The sequence below is a fragment of the Balaenoptera acutorostrata genome, chromosome 1, assembly GCF_949987535.1.
Source record: "Balaenoptera acutorostrata chromosome 1, mBalAcu1.1, whole genome shotgun sequence".
Taxonomy (NCBI): domain Eukaryota; kingdom Metazoa; phylum Chordata; class Mammalia; order Artiodactyla; family Balaenopteridae; genus Balaenoptera; species Balaenoptera acutorostrata.
Genome location: NC_080064.1, coordinates 161,884,523 through 161,904,115, shown reverse-complemented (window position 1 = coordinate 161,904,115; position 19,593 = coordinate 161,884,523). Strand labels below are relative to the sequence as shown.

The 19,593-nt window shown below is 42.5% G+C and overlaps 1 protein-coding gene across 1 annotated transcript; it reads left to right on the top strand.

The window, feature by feature from the left end:
* The first annotated feature begins 3,765 nt into the window (after window positions 1-3,765).
* Window positions 3,766-15,306, top strand: LOC130707359 (protein FAM72A-like). Its single transcript, XM_057541592.1, has 4 exons — window positions 3,766-5,327; window positions 7,732-7,809; window positions 10,323-10,447; window positions 13,778-15,306. The coding sequence occupies exons 1-4, from the start codon at window positions 5,176-5,178 to the stop codon at window positions 13,870-13,872; spliced, it is 450 nt and encodes a 149-aa protein (XP_057397575.1). The 5' UTR covers window positions 3,766-5,175; the 3' UTR covers window positions 13,873-15,306.
* Window positions 15,307-19,593: the final 4,287 nt, after the last annotated feature.

The following is a 19,593-nucleotide window of genomic DNA, read 5'->3' as shown; positions in this document are numbered from 1 at the left end:
CAATCATTAGAGGGGAGGCATGGCCCTTCCCAAGTCCTCTAGGATAGGAAAAGGTCTTCTCACATTGGTGCAGGGAAAGAAGGAGGGGCCCCTCCCTCTGTACTCTGAAACAAAGGAAAACCCAGAGCTCCAACCATGTGGTGTAACATTCAAGGCCACCCACCTCTCCCACTACCCAGCTGAAGTCTCAGTGGGCTAGAGCCACATGGCTCTTTCCAGTGACTGGCCAAGAAGGGCCGGTGCCTTGCATAACCATATGCTGGGGCTCTTTAACAGGCGGGAACCCCTTCTATGGGAATTGCTGGTTAAAAAAGGCTATCTGGGAAGGGGTTTTGATTCATGCGCCAAGTCAGGCAGTAGACTAGATGTGCTGGCAGGTCACTTGATTTCTCTAGGTCCACATTTTGCTTTACCCCTCATATTTTTGCAGAGAGGTAAGCAGGCCTTTAAAAGCATGTATTCTGGAGCAGAGGACAACACAGAAGGGTTAAACAATTATGTCTTCCCATTCTCCAGACTCAGCACCACCCAGCAACAACCCAACTCCACTCAGGTTTAGGTGAGGGCGGAGACCGGGTGTGAGTGACCTTATTCTTTCTGTTCTCTGATCTCTGAATGCAGACAACCAGAGACCAGGTAGGTACAAGGTGCACCCAAGGTGGCCACAGACTTTCTGTGCCTGATGCCATAGCAAATGTCATGTTTTGATTTAGTGCATCAGAAAAAAACCCCGCCTCTCCCAGGGCTCTCCAAATGGTACACCTTCTCAAGGTTGCCTTTCTCTGCCTGGACTCCTCTTCAACCTCTGAAATAAATTCCCAAACACCTGTCAGATTTCAGTTGTCCTTCGAGGAAATCTGACCCAGACACCCAGAGGCAAATTGCCGCCTTTCTCTCTCCAAGAACCTCCTGCCCCTCCCCCCATCCTATTTAGCCTGGGGAAAAGGACTGCCAAAATAATGGCCAGCCCTACAGACAAATCTAAAGCCCACTCCGAAAATTCCTTTCCAGAGCCTGTGGCCCCTGGCATGGCCAACCCCTCGGAGGCTCAGACCCACATATGAAACCACCTCTGGGGTCAGCCTGCCCCCACCTGCTCCACCCAAAGAAATGAACATCTTGCAAATCAGGGTGGAAATCCATGTCTCAATGGTCTACAGAGAATATGCATTATGCTATTTTTCAAAGCCCTTACCTTTGACCTGAGTATCGTACTCTGCTATAATCTCCTTATCCTTTTTGAATTTGGCTGGAGACGTCATGTTTTCCTTCTTTCTTCCAAATTCGAATTGTGAATTGATAAATCCACGGGAAAAATCCAACCACCGAAATCAATACCTCCAAGATCGCTTCTCCCAAGGGCAGAAGGGGCCCCCCGCGGTGGTCTCCAGCGCTCCGGGGAGCGCGGGCTGCGGGCTGGGCAGGCGGCTACGGCGGACACATGCAGACGGTGGGCGCTGGGGCCGGCGCGGCGGCGGTTGGTTCCTGTGCTAGAGCCCAGGCCGCAGCCTTAGCATTAGCCGGGAGAACTGCAGCGCCCGGAGGCTGGCCTGGGGTCTGACATCAACGACACAGGCGGGGAGTGGAAGTCCTTCCGCACAACATGGTGTGGGGAGCGCGGGGATGTGGACTCGCCCAGCTGGGTCCCCGGGAGGGAGTGGGTGCGTATCGGGGTGCCGGGGGAGGGCTGGGCGTGCTTCGCGGTTTTTTGTTGCACAGCCTCGAAGATGCTGCAAATCAAATCCCAAACGGGAGCCGCAGCAGCGCAGACTGGATCGGAAGTCGTTTGCTCCGGTTCACTTGCCTGTAAATGCAGGGAAAAGAGGAGGGGGCGATCAGCCCCAGCGCAGATCCTAATCGATGCGGGGGTGGGGTGAGGGAAGCCGTTTCCAGGCTGGCCTGGGCCCATTCATCTCAGCCAAACGCCGCCCGGCCCGCAGAGCCCGGCGCAGCGAGGTGGGGAGGAAGGAAGCTCCCTCCGGATTTTGTTTTAAGGCTGAAAGAAAACACTTTGGAGCAGCCGCCTTCGAGGGCTTGGGGTGGGGACTAGCGGCGGGAACGCGGGGCTCCGGGCAGGGACTGCGGCACCTCGGCGACCTCCCGAACCTTGCCAGCGCTGGGCAGCGGCTACCGGAGGGAACCCTCCCGGCCCTGCCTACGATACGGCCCCCGACCCCCGGCTGGGGCAACTCCCTTGACTTAAAAGGGGATCAAAGCCGGGGAGGGACAAGCCACCCGGGCACAACTTTTCTTCCCCTCCGCCCCTCCTCCCAGTTGTTTTGTTTTTGGTTACTAGCTTCTCTTGGCAGCAAAATGTTGGGGGGTGAGGGGGGAGTGATCTTCAGGAAAAAGCCTGCTCGGCACGGGACACATCCAGGAAAACAATGTGGTCGGCAGAAGCAGGAAACGGGTTAGAGGCGAGGGTCGGAGTCGGGAAAACCGGGAAGGCGGGGGGTGGGGGGCGGGGGGGGGGAGGAAGGCAGCCACCGCCTCTCAGGCCATCCCCAATTGGTCACCCAAGCCCAGAGATCCCAGATACCGCACCCAATCCCCGGCTGGGGGTTGGGGGAAGGTCGTTGAGGGTCGCAGTCCCAGCTCCTCGCACCAGGAGGTACCCGAGGAGATCCCGCTCCGACCCAGGCCCAGGAGGTGGGAGGGACTGGGACGGGAGTGCAGAGCCGGGCGTCTCGCTCCCGGACGCGCCGCAGCGGCGACCCTCCCTCCTTGGCCGCCCCTTTCCCTTTCCGCGCCGGGAGTCTCCCACTTCCCGCGCCTGGAGAAAGGGCCGCACCGAGGGAGGAACAGGGAGCAGAAGAAGCGGCGTGGTGGTTCAGACAGGCAGGAAGCGGGGAGGGGGGTGAGAGGTGGGGTCCTGAGGCTGCACGGGAATCGAGGATAACTGGAGCTTCTGCACACCCTTGATAGGCGAGGAGAGGGCAAAGGGAGGATTACCTTGGGGGTGAGGGGGAAGTTAGGAGACTATCGTGGGCCGCGATGTTACATGGAGTACTAGGATATTAGCAACTTTGGGGACCCAGATATAGGTCTGGGAACGGGAGTGCGTGAAGAGGAGCCATTCCGGGCGGGCCGGGGGCAGGGGCAGGGGAAGAGCCCCGGAAGCAGTGCGGAACACCCCTCCTTCTGGGTCCAGGGCTGTAACCCGCCTGTCTGCCAGGACTTGGAGACAGAGGAAGAGAGCAGCCGATGGTTACGGGTGATGCCAACGACGGTTGCCCAAAGGTGGACCAAGGCTGCCAGTGTGCAGAGGACCTGGGGAGGGGGCTGGGTGCGGACTGCGCGGCGGCATGTGAGCCAAGGCAGAGTCCCAGGCAGTACGGTAAAGGGCGGAGATGCAGTCCTAAAGAAGTATTTGGGCTGTACTGGGAGATTGGGAGTGGGTCAGGAGGGAGGCGGTCTGAGGGATTTCGGGCGGCAACGCTAAGGCGACGCCGAAAGCAGCATCCGCGCCCTCTCCTTCCCGCCTCTGCCCGGATTTGTTCAGTCAGGCCTCCAGCTCCGCGGCGGGGAAGAAGAAAGGCGAGAGGGAAGGAGCCTTTACCTGGCTCTGACGCGACGGGTCCCGGGCCCCCGGCTCCGCTTCCCACTCAGAGCTCTCCTCCCCTCTCTTCCCCGCCACCCGCGTCTACGCAGATCGGTCCCCCAGTCCCCTGAGGAGCCTCCGCCAACCCCGCAGGACCCCGCCGGGAAGCAGAGCCCACCCCCTTGCCAATCACCGCCCGCTTTCTATCGACCGATGGGGCCTGTAGCCAATAGGAATAGGTGATCCCAAGAGGCTAGGAATGAGGAGGAGGGGCTGGCGAAACTTGGAGGTGTGACTAGCACTACCGAGGCGTGGTCACAGAGTAAGCTCCTCCTCGGGTTGCCGAACCCCAAAGTAGAACTGATGGGCGGGATTAAGATAGAACCAACAGCCAAACACATACTTCTGAGAGAAGGCACGACCAATTGGACCGGGGTAGTGAGGAGGGGCGTTGCGGAGAATTTTAGCCAATAAAGAGTAGAGAACGGCGGGGACTGTAGAACGTCTTCCAATGAGAAGTGCGAAGGGCGTGCCTTGCCTCTTTCACTGGAGCGGGAGTAGGGTTCGCCCAAACCTCCCGGAGCCGACCAATGAGATCGGAGGAGGGGCCAAGCTCAGCCAACCAGCAAGCCGAATTTATCTAGGCACCGTTACTGGGGCGGGGCGTAGAGCTCCTGGCCACTAAGATCTCGTCAGGGGCAGGCTCCCGAGCCTTCCAATGCGGGACGTGGGCGAACTCTAGTTCTCCCAATCGGTGCGCAGCGCTGGCAATTCAAACTGACAGCCTGTTGGAAAGGCAGAGAGGGGAAGAGGGAGCAAAAAGCGACGTGTTCAGTGGCAGAGACACCAACGCCGACGGAGCCCCCAAAGCGACCTCTGCCCCGCCCCACCAACACCACCGCGAGCTCTGGAGCGGCCGCTCGGGAAAGATTTGAGGGGACGTTGGGGGGCACGAAGGAAAGCTGAGGGGAGGGAGTCGCTAGAGGAACGACGCGAGAGCCCGCACGCTGAGGGCTGGGGACTGCCAGGAGAGAAGTGAAGCGGGCGGCCCGCGAAAGAGCAGAGCGGAGGAGGGTCGCGGGAGGATTAAGGAGCACCCGGGATTGCCCGGTGGGAAAAGCTGAGTGGATTTCTGAATCCTGGGGAGAGGAGAAAGATTTCCAAAGAGGACGCGTGGGTAGGGACGCTTAGCCAGCGATCCGTGAGAGAAATTGGAGCGCTCCGAGGGAGGGGCTTAAGGGGGAAGCTTTAGATAAAAGAGCCTGTACGGGAGAAGCTAAGGGAATTGCAAAAGGAGCAGGAGCTAAAGAGTAGAGGATCCTTCAGACTGGAGAAAGGGAAAACTAGAGAAGTTCCCGAGGCACCTTGCAGCCTGCCTCCTCCCCACTTCAAACTCCTCTCCCTTCCCCGAAAGTTAAAGAGAAAGCCAAGGCTGCTGCTTCTCCCCTGTTTCTACTCAATAAATACTACTTTTACCCTCCCACGGGAAAACAGAAAAGAACTCATTTCCTTCTCAATTTTCGGGCTTAGAAAAGATCGAGGCATCGCAATTTGATTTTTAGCTTGGGAGAATCAAACTAGGGAGGGTATTGCTCTATTTTCAAAGTCCCTCACCTCATCCTTCCCCGGACGCCATGTCTACGAGCAGCTGTAGTTTCAATGACCGGCGCGTGTCCATCCTGTGTTGCAAATTCTGTAAACAAGTGCTCAGCTCTAGGGGAATGAAGGCTGTTTTGCTGGCTGACACTGAAATAGACCTTTTCTCTACAGACATCCCTCCTACCAAGTAAGTCATGCTAGTGGCGGGCAACGGTAGCCTTTAACTAGATGGGAAAAGTGTATGGTTTGAACCTCTGGGAGTCAACAAGGAGGTTATCATTTTGGTGTTCCAGCCACTTCCAACAGTCTGATGATCCCCCTGGAGTTTAACTAAGGGGGCAGACTATCTGGACAAAGTCTGTGGTTTAGCCAGAGTGGTCAGTCCTGATGTAATGCTTCTAGTTCAGTTATAGTCATGTGGTCCTTTCAGTTGAATCCCTGGCTACTGTGCCCTGCCCAACCATCCTCGCACTGGATCAATTCCATGACTGAGATGGTAGGTGATTCAAGCAAGATTTTCTGTACTGTTGGAGAAGAGAGGTCATTTAAGTTTTTGATTTTTTGTTACTAAAGTCTTACTCCAAAAAAACATTCCCTAGCTTTCTACCATTTTTTGCAATTGGCATGCTGATTCAGATCCATTGTCCACCTAATTCAGTATTCTTTTCTTATAATCTCCCTCTCTCTCTCTTTCTGAATGAGAGAGACATATAGATTTTTATGGGATGAAACAGGACTTATCCCTCAAATAGCACATTTCAATTCAGGCTAGCCAAATTTCAAGTACTCAATAACCATGTTTTGGATAGCACAGGTCTTTGGGTTTTCATTTTTGGTCAGTGGAAAGCTATTGAAGGAGTTTTAACAAGGGAGCACCCATAAAGCTTATTTTAGATATTATGCATTGGTTTGCATACTCAAATCCTTTTAAATTCTGTTTTCAGTCACTACCCACTTTTAGGTGTAGAGTCCTTAAGAATTTGCTTCCTATTTGGAAAAATAGCCATTTTATTTGACTCAAATATACCTTTTTCTAGCTCTAAAAGGTACTTTCTCTTTCTATAGTCAACATATATGTGCCTTTACATGATTTTCAAGATTTTGCTGTTCATTGAAACTTTATCATTAAAGTGAAAGAGAAATTATCCAAAATGCACATGGACAGCTGTTCTTTGGACACAGAGCCAGAGAAGGCACACTAATAATCAGAATACTTTAAAATGAATTTCATGATAATGATAGAAACTTTTTAAAAAATTAAATATACTCAGAGCTGTGGACTCTTCCTCCCTTGAAATCTTATCTTCATTGGATTAAGTGTAGTCATGCCTAATGGCAAAGCCAAAGGCCCTCATTTATTGCAAAGATAAATGGGTTATTATAAGTACCTCTGTGCGTGTGTATGTGTTGCAAAAAGAAAAAGCACTAGACAGTAAATCTAGAACCTACTACTGCAAAGTTTCTGTGATTTATTGTCTAGTGCCTTTTCTTTTTAGTAGCACATACAGAAACAACAATTTTAAATATTAACCCATTCGTCTTTACAATAGCTATGGTAAGTATAAAATAGTCTTAAGGAGAGCTCAGATATGTGAATCGTTAAAGGTTAGACCAGAGTCTGGAGTACAATCAGGTCTTTCCTCTTGTCTTCTCTTCCATGTAGGGGTTATAATAGTGATGGATTAATGTGCTAAGATGTATACAAATCAATGAACACATACGATTTTTTGAATAGAAGGTTTGTCATATTTATAGTGAACTCACAAATATTAACTTACCCTTGCAAAATACACTATCGTTTTCTTACAGTTTCTCTTAGAGTCTCTTGCAGCTCTTTGAGCCTACAAAATTCATGCTAAATTACAATCAAAAGTACATTTTGTGGCAAGGGTATGAAAAAATGGAACCCTGTGCACTGTTGTGGGAATGTAAAATGGTACTGCTACTATGGAAAATAGCGTGGCGATTCCTCAAAAAAATTGAAAATAGAATTACCATATGATCCAGCAATACCACTTTTGGGTATATATCCAAAAGAATTTAATGCAAGATCTAGAAGAAATATTTGCACACCCATGTTCTTAGCAGCATTATTCACAATAATCAAGAGGTAGAAGCAGCCCAAATGTCTCTCAACAAATGAATGAATAAACAAAATGTGGTACATGCATGTAATGAAATATTATCCAGCCTTAAAAGGGAATGATATCCTGCCTGTCACATGCTATAACATGGATGGACCTTGAGGACATTATGCTAAGTGAAATAAGCCAGTCACAAAAAGACAAATACTATATTATTCCACTTATCTGTGGTATCTAAAGTAGTCAGATTCATAGAAACAGAAAGTAGTGGTGGTTGCCAGGGGCTGGGGGAAGAGGGAAATGGGGAGTTGTTATTTAATGGGTATAGACTTTCAGTTTTGCAAGATGAAAAAGGCTGTAGATTTGTTGCACAAAAAATATGAATACACTTAACACTTATGAACTGTCCACTTAAAAATGGTTAAATTAGTAAATTTTATGTTATGTGTTTTGCACAACATTTTTTTAACAGTACATTTGACTATCTCTACACTTTTCCCTCTCCAGTGCAGTGGACTTCATTGGAAGATGCTATTTCACTGAAATTTGCAAATGTAAACTGAAGGACATCGCATGTCTAAAATGGTAATGTGTGGCAATATTCCAAATAGCCCTGGGTTTGGGAGATGGATGTTGACACCGAAGCACAGAGAAAGGTTCAGTGGGCTGCACTGAGCACTGGTTATCACCCATGCAGTGAACCATTGAAAAGCCATTTGTTACTTAGAACTGTTTTTCAAAAGGGTCTTATGACACTTTACCTTTGTATGTGATTTTACAATTTTTCAAAGTGCATTAGCAAATATCTGCTTTAACTTTCAGAAAATGGCAATGTAGTTTAGAGGGAAAAAAAAAAACAACGCTTGGATTTACAGTCATAAAAATCAGGCTTGAGCCCTGGCCCTACCCTTATTCTCTTGTTATCTTGACTAAACTTCTTAAATCTCTAAACCTCTGAACCTCTGTTTCCTTATTTAATTTATATCTTAAGAAGACAGGTATCTTCTTAAGATAGATAGGTATCTTCTTAAGATAGAAATTAAAATATCTTTTGTGTTTACGTTACAGAGTTGTTGTAAAGATCAAGTGAATTATGAATGTTAAAAGGCTTAGTAAACTATAAAGTACAACTCAGAGGTCCTACCATGTGCGAGTCATTGTTATAGAGGCTGGAAATCTGGCAATAAAGAAGACAAAGTCATAGGCCTTTGGACATTATATTCCAGTAGGAAGACAATCGATCAGTAAGATATTTAAATAAATAAGATCTTAAATAGGGTGGGAAGTACTCCAAAGGAAATAATAATAATAAATGACAGAGAATAATAGAGCTTGAGAGAGTGATAAGAGCTATTTTAGATAGCATGGTCAGGGAAGCCTCCTCATGAGAAGGTAACACTGGAGTTGAATCCTAAAAGATGAGATAGGGAGGAGCCAGAGGAAGAATGTTCTAGGCAGAGGGAACAGCCAGGGCAGAGAACCCAAGGCAAAGAAGAACATGTTCAAGGAATAGAAAAGACAATGGCCAGTGTGGCTGAGAGATTGTGAACATCAGGTGAGAGTAGTATGGGTAGATTAACGATGCAGTCAGAACCCAGACAGTCTAGAGCAGCGCCATCCAATAGATATGTGCAAGCCACATATGTAATTTAAAAATTGCGAGTAACTACATTTTACAAAGTGAAAAGAAACAGGTGAAATTAATTTTAATTGTATATTTTACTTAATCTAATAGATTCAAAAAATTGTCATTTCAACATATAACCAACATAAAAAATTATTAATGAAATATTTTACATTCTTATTTTTTATTCTTAGTCTTTGAAATCTAGTGTATTTTTATACTTTCAGCACATTTCAATTCAGGCTAGCCAAATTTCAAGTACTCAATAGCCATGTTTTGGGTAGCACAGATCTAAACCTTGGTAGGAAGGGTCTTTGGGTTTTCAATTTTGGCCAGTGGACAGCTATTGAAGGAGTTTTAACAAGGGAGCAGAATCATCTGAAGTGTCCCTAGTAGAAAGCTCCATGAGAACAAGGACTTTACTCCTAGCACCTAGAACAGTACCTGACATATAACAGATGCTCTGTAAACATTAGCTGAATGAGTGAATGAATGGATGAATACAGGTGGTAATTAAAGCTGTAGAATTTATTCTTGCAATATAGCCTTATAAATAACTGTCAGTCCTAATCCAAGAACATCTTTTGTTTTCTTTTGTTTGCCTTTCAAGCCGATTATGATTAGAAGACATGTTTTAGGTGGGCTGGTACCTTTTATAGTATTTTTTGTAAGGCCTCACAAAAATGACTGACTCACATCTCAAAGGGGAGGAACAAGCTATAATAGGAATTTTTACAACTCAAGGTGTAAGCAGTTCATGTGGTCATTAAAAACAAAAACAAAAAAACTTCTAGCTAAAATGTTCCCTGTATATTCATTCTATTTAATAGTGACCAGATAGGAAAAAAACCTATGGAAGAGTGAGTTATTTCTAATCAGAAGGATAACCCTGGAGACAGTAAAAACTTTTGCAACTTTCTCTAGAAGCTATGGATTTGCTTCATTTCTGAATTCCTTCAAAAACACTGAGACTAAAATTAGATCAGCCAGCTTGTGTTCGGTTTTCATGGGCTCATGCTGTCTTCCTACTCCTCCATCTGTTGAAACAGTTTTTAGGTGCTGGCATGGACCTGCAACATATAAGAACCCAACTTGCCACAGTCCTGGGGAGAGCAAAAACCTTTTATCCACAGGTCTGAGTTTATTTAATGTATTTTGTCTATACAGCCCATCAATTTTGGACAAATCACAACCTTATGGCATTTAGAAACTAGCTTCTGAAGGGGGAATGCATAAACAATACTAGCAAAGAAACAGAATATGTTACTCTTATTTCACTTAAAGACTGTTTTCCCACTTGGCAGTAGAACTGTAACCATTATCAGAGTAACTCCCATCCCAAAGATCCCAGCAATGGAGGGTGTTAGGAGAAAATGAGATCTTTATATGGTCTGTCTGTTTACATTAGCACATAAAAATGCTTACATGGTCAGATATTACCTTGTATCTAATAATATTTACTTTCTCTTTTTAGTGGGAACATTGTAGGTTATCATGTGATTGTTCCATGTTGTTCCTGCCTTCTTTCCTGCAACAATGGACACTTTCGGATGTTTCACAGCCAGGCAGTTTATGGTATTAACAGACTAGACTCTACTGGTAAGAAACAACAGACTCAGACATTCCTCTAACTTTTGTCTACCAAGACTTGAGTGAACCTCTCCATAGATCATTTCAGGATCCCCTCTGAGACTTTCTCACCTGGGTTGGATCCACTAGAGTGAAACTTCAATCCTTTTATCCCAAACATTTACTTACAGAAACTACTAGCCAAAATTCATTGCATTTCTATTTCCATCATCATATTTAGGAGCCTCAAACTTGGCTGGATTTCTTGGCCTTTTAAAATTAATATTTTAATTGCTCTAAATTTCTGCCTTGATATATAATATGGCTCCAGAGAATTTTGGAAGAATTTAGATTTGATAGTCAATTGTGTGTATGGGTCTGTGTGTGTGTGTGTGTGTGTCTAAGAAAAGGGAGGAGGGGAGGCTAGGGTCATGGGGAGCTGGGAGGAAGGAAAACTAGGTAACCTCTGTATTTGGTAATGTTGTTTCAGGATAAAAATAGCCATTTTGACATCTATATTGATAAATTATGATGAAATTTCAGACAAGGGAAATATTTAATACCAATATGTTTTACTGATTATTTAGTAGAGAAATACACAACCTATTCTTAAAAGATATTTACATAATATATTTTATATTGTCTGGAGCCTTTCAGTTTTGTTATAGGATACATGTTCTCAATGTCTAATATCTGCTTACACAGAATACGAAGTTGACTTTAATACGAAGTTGACTTCTAGTGGGACTTTTTTAGGGAACTAAAGTTTACAGAACTTTAGTATACAGAACAAGTTTAAAGAACTTGACAATCCAAGTTGGCACTAACATTCTCAGGTTTTTAAATGTATGTCTTAGTCTTCTTCAGAACTTAAAATATACTTCTTTTTTTGAAGTATGATTTGCCTTCACAGACTAAGAGATCATGAGTTGTAAGCTAGGTTGTCAGTGTCTTTAAACTCTCCAATTATGCTTGGGTTTTTATAGACTCTAACTTTTTTTCTTAATCACCTGGCGTTCAGTTGTGGCTTTCAACCCATCATTTGGAGGCCTTAATTTAAGACTCTAGTATGTTAAGAAGGCCATTTTTGAGCAAGGACTTATCTGAACCCCCCTAAGTGAGATATAGCTTCCTAATTTAGGCCTCCGGTTTTATATTTGTGTTGCTCATGGGACACATTAAAGGAAGTTTCTGCTTTGATACTATTTTTCCTGCTTCATAGAATTCAAAACACAGGGTGGAGGTTTTTCAATTTTGATTTACTTTTTAATATTGGTCAATTTTTCAAAGATAAAAGCCCAGCATTCTTCCATTTGCACTGAATCTAATCCATGAGAAACAGATGTATCGCAGGATTTCCTTCCTCCCTTCTTAACAGAGAAAGGAAGGTGCTGCTTCTGTCAGATCCCATCTCTTAGTTTATTTTTTCTCCTTTGAACCAATTGTGCCGAGCCACTCATGTCTCTGAGTATCGACTCCAAGAATATCAAACTTCTCCTTTGTAACCCTAATATTATGATTTGACGGAAGATTTTTCTAGATGCTTCGTATAAAACAGGATTTCTCATGGCATTGGAACTTTACTTGAATCACCTGAATCAGCAGCATCAAAGGAATACGTACACAAGCTTTATAAAATTCTAGAATGTTTAGACTGAAAGGGCCCCAGGAAGACTATGTTCTAGGTTAGCCTTCACGTGTAGACCTGATTTCCTGAGACTCTCCTGTGGAGGCTTGGGAAACCTCAGTTCAGATTCCATGGGACTGGCAAATGCCCTCAAAGGAAAGTTGTCTTCAGCTCTCCATTCACCTTTAAGGGTTCTAATTCTCCCTTAGGTTTCTGCCTAGTGATTCCTTACTATCCTGTCATCTCTTCAAAAGCAGAACATCATCCATTCTCCGGGGAAAAGAAGTGTTTTTTATTGAAAACAATTCAAACATACAAAAAAATTACAGAAAATAATATGATAGACATCAATATGCATCAAATAGATGCTAATTTCTTGCCTGATTAAACCCCCGTATCTCACCCAAGAGAGACAGTTCATTGTTTCTGCTCTTTTAATAATGCAACAGTGTGCATCCTTATACATGTCTCCTTGGGCACCTGTGCAAAATAGGCAGTTAGAGGAAAGGATGAGTGATGGGCCATACTTAAGATATACATATTTTTTTGTTTTTAATTCACACAATGGAATGCCCAACCGACATAAGAGATGAGCTAAATCTACACATATGGACAGGCAAATCTCAAAAACATAATGTTGAATGAAAAAAGCAAATTAGAAGAGATACATATAATAGCATACTATAAAAAATTTATATACACAAAACAATAATATATATTGCCTGTGGTTATATACATTTGTAGTAAAAGTAGTAAAAACATCCATGGTGTACTGTTAGTGGTGGAAACTGGATTCAAACCAAATCTCCAAACCCTGGCTCATTCTATTCCACCATGTGACCACTATCTTAGTATGTGTGGAGTGGATACCCAGAGTTGCTGAGTCTTCCCTGTGCCCACACTGACAACTGGACAGCTTGAGATTTGCTTTCTTATTGGCTCTCCAAGAGGTCAATTAATAATGGTATTTTTTTTCAATTTAGTGCTTTCAAGTTATAGTACGTGCCCATAATAAACCATCTCATTATCCTCTACCATATATGTGGTCTTGTATCGTATACCAGTGCTGGATTCTTTAATATGATATTTGACTGTTCTTTCATAATGAGGCTTTAGACTGTCATTTTGCTTATTGTACTGACAGCTACAACCTGGTCCTAAAGTTTATAGTTTTACCTTGACAGCCTCTAGCCTAAAACCCATGTATATCAAGGATTACTGTTCATATTATAACTGGCTCCAAAACCCTGCTTTTTTTAACCAGAAGAAAGGCACCAGTGACTTCCATACTTGTTGAGGAGATGAGGAGACTTATTCAGGCCTTTCCCATGCACCCTCCAAGAGAAATGTAATCTAAAAAGATGTTGTGAGATCTCCATTCTTAAAAATCATTAAAATAGATTTGAAAATTCTCAGTGTAGAGTGATTATGGCATAATGTAGCTGGAGGCAAGGTTTGAGGAAATGGACTCCTGAGATCTTTTTGAATTCCAAGATTCTAGAGTTCAAGCCCTTAATTAAAAGTGTTTAAAGAATGATTATATTCTAGATGTTGGATAATTTTAATATCTAGGTATCGATCATGTTCTTTGTGGTTCATTCTTTAATAGCTTTTCTCTTACCTGCTAACACTGTGATTTAATATAAGAATGTTAACATATAAGGTTTTATATATCGTGTTCTGAGTTGTAACAGTAGTCAGCACCAAATAATTTTATGAGCTTTTCTTTTCAGGTGTAAACTTCCTACTTTGGGGCAACTTGCCAGAGGTAGAAGAGAGTACAGATGAAGACATGTCAGATATCTCAGCAGAGGAGTGTATTAGATGAATAGAATTATAATAGATATAATATTTAAACTTTTTCCTATGTAAAAAATATATTAATGGACCAATTCAAAAATTGTTAGTAAGGATTTGCCAGTGATTTATTTTTTTGGAAAACAAAAATGGGGCATTTGTTGATTTATTTATTTTCTGTCTCAAATTAATTACCTGAGTTTACTGAACCAATGTAGTCCTTTTCTTCTACTTTTTTTTTTTTTAAATTATTTTCCCTTTATTTATTTTATTTATTTATTTATTTATTTATTTTTGGCTGTGTTGGGTCTTCGGTTCGTGCGAGGGCTTTCTCTGGTTACGGCAAGTGGGGGCCACTCCTCATCGCGGTGCGGGGACCGCTCTTCATCGCGGTGCGCGGGCCTTTCACTATCGCGGCCCCTCCCGCTGCGGGGCACAGGCTCCAGACGCGCAGGCTCAGTAGTTGTGGCTCACGGGCCCAGCTGCTCCGTGGCATGTGGGATCTTCCCAGACCAGGGCTCGAACCCGTGTCCCCTGCATTAGCAGGCAGATTCTCAACCACTGCGCCACCAGGGAAGCCCTCTTCTACTTCTGCTTCTACTTCTACCCTTCCTCTCTCCATCCCTCTTCCCAGTATAGGTGTACTCTTAAATTCAGTTAGTAGAAGAATCTTTCATGTGTCACTCAACTATCTCCCAATCTGGGGACGGTTTTCTTACAACTAGATGCCAGATGCTATTAATTTTACATTCGAATAAGGGGCATTAGTATCCACACATATATCACCATGCTTATATCCATGCATAAATCTATGCATATAACCATGCATATATGTGTGAAGCACAGCTGGGAATTAAAGCTTAACAGGGACTTTTTAAAAATAGGCTGTTAGGTTTCCATGGGTACTGGTTATCATATGTTATATTGGTGATAACTATGTTAATATGGAACACGACTTTGTGAATGTATGGGGAAATCCTCTTGATTCCTCAGCATGATTTTAGATAAATGAATTTGCCAGGAAATTATCAATATATACTGTTTACTAATATTATTTATTTACATTCTTCTAAAGTCATATGGATATTGTATTATGAAAACCAAATAACCTCCATCTTTAAGTTTTCCCATTCTCCAGGGCTTTCTCTGTGAATAGCAAATTTTAGATGAGTAGTCTCAGTCCTAACCCTTAAATAGAAAAAAATTAAAGAAGTGGTTTGCTTAAGCCATTGTACATTATAAAGAAGGTTTTTTAAATTTTGTTTTGCTTTGTTTTGTTTTGTTTATCTGCATTCAGAGCCACACAGGGATAAGAAGCTGGGATAGTGTTGGATTCTTGTTTTATGAAAAGTTAAAAGTCAATGTATCACCTTAACTAATATTTTAACCAAAGGCATTTTGTCAATAGTAATACCAAAACAGAGCAAGTTACAGTTTTGTAAATAAAGTTTTGTTCTAAAAATGATCAGCCTTCCTTTAATTTTTAATTTTAGCCACTTTTCTTACCTAAAAATATAGAGAAAAATATTTCTTATTGTACCCACTTTTCTTACCTAGAAACATAAAAGTATAGAATAACATTACCTATTAACATAGGTAACATTTATTGCATGCTTACCATGTACCAGTAAGTGCTTTACACATTTAATTCACTTATTCCACCCAAGGAACCCATGAGAGGTAGGTATCATTATTATTTCTTTTTTACTGATAAGACAGGTGAGGCATAAAGAGGTTAAGAAGCTTGTCTAAAGTCACATAACCAGTCAGAGGCGTGGCCTGATTCAAACTCAGACAGACAGACTGACTCCAGAGCTCCTGTTCTTAATCATTATGCTGTACCCCCTGAGCACCTTCAGACATGAATCAGCTATGATTTTATTTAGCTGGGACACATGCTGGGTAACAACTACCTTGTTACGTGGTCTAGGTGAGGGCCTCAGTGACTGATTTTAAGGTTAAACAAACTCACTGGATCTTAGGGTAAAACTGACCTGTGGGCACTGACAGGATCATTTGCTGCATAAAGATGGAAGATAAAAGATGCTTCAGGAAATGCTGTTACTAGTACTGGAAAACTTTTCCAAAAGTCTTTCACCCTGACTATCAGCACTGACAGAAGGTACCCAAAAGAACCAAAGGGATGAGTGTGGAACAGTTTGGTTTGGATTTGGGTTTTTTTTTTTTCTTTAAACTCTCTTAAAGACTCTGGAACAAGGTGGCATAATGGATAAGATAAAAAATAAATTGATACTACATTATATACTTCTTCAGTTAACTTGTTCAGTTAGAGAAGAAGAGTTTAATGCTAGAGTAGACAATGTGGCAAGTTTGGAATTCAACACAGTTCATCTGGTTTCCGTTCTGCTCAGGCCTTCAAACGCTATGGTTGACGGAGGAGCTCTTTGAAGAGCAAAGCGAGACAGGGGTTCACTGATTGAAGCAAACCCCAAATGTGATCCCACCCCAGCTGGAGAGTATTTCAAATGACTCAGCTACCTTTTGGCTAACCGGGTTATGGGAAGGCCAGTTCTAAGCCAAAAATGGATTAATAATGTTTTATCTAGAGAAATACATTCATGACGCTGTTTTTTAAATAAAAGTAAATTACATGCTCTCTGGTAAGAGCAAAGGCAAAATCTCATATGTGGATTTAGCATACACTTTCTAGTCCTAACATAATTCCCAGGCCTAGAAAATCTATTTATGCTTTGGTCTTCTAATATTTGACTCAATTCAACAAAACTATATTATGCTCCTATGGTGTGCCAAGAATTGCACAATGACAGGCTCACGATTGCCCATATAGAGTATTCAGTAAGTTTGGGAGAGGATAGAACCCTGTGAGTCTACTTAATGAGTGGGATGCTTCCAGTTCAATGACTCGATAGACAAAAGAACAATCATTCTGAGTAGTAGGAGAGAACAGAAGTTAAGAAAGCTACAGAGAAGAAATCATACTTGAGACAGGCTTTGAAGTCCGTTAGGGGCTTGCCAGCTGGGATGAGAGTTCTGAGCAGAGAGAATAGTGTAAACAAGTGGACTGGAGTTTAAAAGTATCTGGTTTATTTGGTAAATTATTAGTGGTCCCCTATACCTTCCACGATATGTAATAAGAATTAATTAGCAGATGAAGGTGCTAAGGAAAGTTGGGATCACGTTATGAAGACTATTCTATGCCATCGTAAGTTTAGACTTGATCCAGTAGCAATGTAGAGTTATTGAGGTTTTTAATCAGGGGAATAAAATGATCAGATTTAGGGTGACAGTGCTGATGGTAAAAAGTAATTTAGTGTTCCTAGTTTCCTTTCTTTGATGCACTCAACAACTTGACCATGGAAATTATATTTGTTGCCTTTACCCTAAGAACATATATAAGTTTTTAAGTTCCCTGAATTTCTTGTCTTTCTTGAAACATCTGGTCTGCAGTGGGGCACTGCCTTTCTTCCCCTCTTCCATCTTGTCATTCCTGAAGTTCAAGGAAGGGGTGGTGAGTCATCAGCTCACCCACTATGGCTTTTTTTGCTCTTTTATCTTTTTCCTCAAGTCAGTTTCTCAGCCTCAGACTCAGGCTCTGGTGAGGCATCTTGGGTGGGGCATAATCTTTTTTTTTTTTTTTTTTTTTTTTTTTTTTTTAAATTGTTTTTTAATTATTTACATGGCCCTTTTGATGCCGCCTTATCCCCCCCCAAACTCTTATTTTCCTATGTCATATAATACATAACACAGCAAGGCTCATAGACCTCCAGGTTAAGACTGGAGGTAGAGCAGCAGGTACAACGTGAGGATGCTGAGGCCTGGCCACATGGTACATTCAGACAGCTGTCAGCCTTTCCCATCCCGCAGCTGTCAGGGATCTGTGGCTTCCTGGGTCTTCCTTGCAGGCAAGTCTCAAGCTGGGTGGAAAGGACACTCACCAAGGGAGCAGAGGTTGACCTGACAACTATGCACACACCACACCTAATATCTGTCTCCGAGAGAATGGAGGAAACGTGGCAACAAAGACAGGCTAATAACAAGGGGCATAATCTTAAAGCCATAATATTCTGAGTAATCCCTGGCTCTGAAAACCAGGTCTTTAAATACTGCTAATCTAGGAAGTTTACCCGGCAAAGAACTGCTCTTTTGACCTCTGAGTCACATGTGACTGATAAAGAATAACCTATTTTACTTTTCTTTGGTGAGGGGGAAGCCACCATAATACATAAATCATGATATATAAAATGACTAATAATTAGAACAGAAATGGGGAGTGGGAAAAGGTAGGAGAGGATATGGATTAAATATGCTTGCTTCAGTGGTGAATTACTTGATGAAGGCTTTCTCTATTCTAACATTCATGCTTATAAGAGGAAATAGTTTCTTTTTCTGCCTTTTTTTAAAACTTTAAAAGCAGCCTAAACCAGTTTCTTTCTTGCCTGGTATTGAGTGTATGCCAAATCTACCCTAAACTGCACAGATGGAAAAAATTAGTCTATGTCTGTGGTACCTCTGGGGTTGAATATTTTTAGTACTTAAATCTTTAGCTAAAGATTCTTTCTTCCAAGACTCTCATAGAATCATTTGATTGTCATCCAATGGATAAACTTACTGAGATAAAAATTAATAATACCATGTGTTGTATATCCCTATATATTTTATTGGGAGCATTCATACACACTTTAATTTAATCCTCAGAATAACCTTGGGAGTTACATTTTACAAATAGAGAAAGAAAACCTTGGTATCAGCACCCAGAGAGTTAGAAGAATTTGAACTTAAATCTTGGTCTTCTCATCTTAGTTTAGGGGTTTTTTCCTACCTCCCTAACCTATCTTAAACCTGAGGTCTGTTTTTCCCTCACTAGCTATAAAACTTAGGACAAATTCTCTTTCACTTTTAGCCTCAAAACCTAGCTACTTTCATTAATTAATCTATTCAACAAATATTTGTTGAATGTCTACTGTGGGCAAAATAGAAGCTGAGGATCCAGAGCAAAATCAGGCAAAGTTCCTGCTCTCATGTGGAGCTAACGTTTTGTTGAGGAAGAAGAAGAAAGTGAACTAACATTTATGAAGGACTTACTTACTGTACTCCAGGCACTGTTCTAAGCGTTTGACACTTAACAACCCTTAAGAGGTGGATCCTATTGTTATCCTCACCATACAGTTCAGGAAACAAGGTACAGAGACATTAAAAAACTTACCCAATTATCACACAGCTAGTAAATGACACCACTCTAAGATTTGGAAAAGCCAGAATTAATTAGCTTAATGACTATGTTTCCTTTTTATTTTTCAAAGTGGTTGTCTTCTATCCAAATAAAGTCAAGTTTTCCATCAGGGATCTTCCTGTACACATCTTTCCCTTGGTAGATTTTTTATTTAAATTAAGATGGTGACAACAGCATCTTCCTTTTCAGTAAGGGAGACTTGGTGTGCCTGTAAATGATAAAAATGCTAATCTTATAACTAGAGAGAAAGGAAAAAATAAATCTATGCAAAACTCTTAATTTCCAGCTTTGCTGCATTTCTATCTGGAAACAAAGTCTTTTTTACTAGTCCAGATTTTTATCTTACAAGCAACAAAATTTCACTAGAGAGTAAATACCTGTTCTTTAAACTTTTTGTATGTCTCAAATATTTCATAATAGAAAAGTGAATTAAATGACAACCTTTTGCGAACTGCTCTAGTCTCAGCCTTCCTTACAAGCTTGTATTTAAAATCTATTTCTATGGAATTTCAGAAGCTGTCTTGCCTCAAATGAGCACTA

Bases quoted from the DNA above. Each gene is read 5' to 3' on its own strand.
- LOC130707359 (XM_057541592.1), top strand. From the start codon at position 5,176: ATGTCTACGAGCAGCTGTAGTTTCAATGACCGGCGCGTGTCCATCCTG. The intron at 7,810-10,322 runs GTAATGTGTGGC...TTCTCTTTTTAG, and splicing joins GACATCGCATGTCTAAAATG to TGGGAACATTGTAGGTTATC. The intron at 10,448-13,777 runs GTAAGAAACAAC...TTTTCTTTTCAG, and splicing joins TAACAGACTAGACTCTACTG to GTGTAAACTTCCTACTTTGG.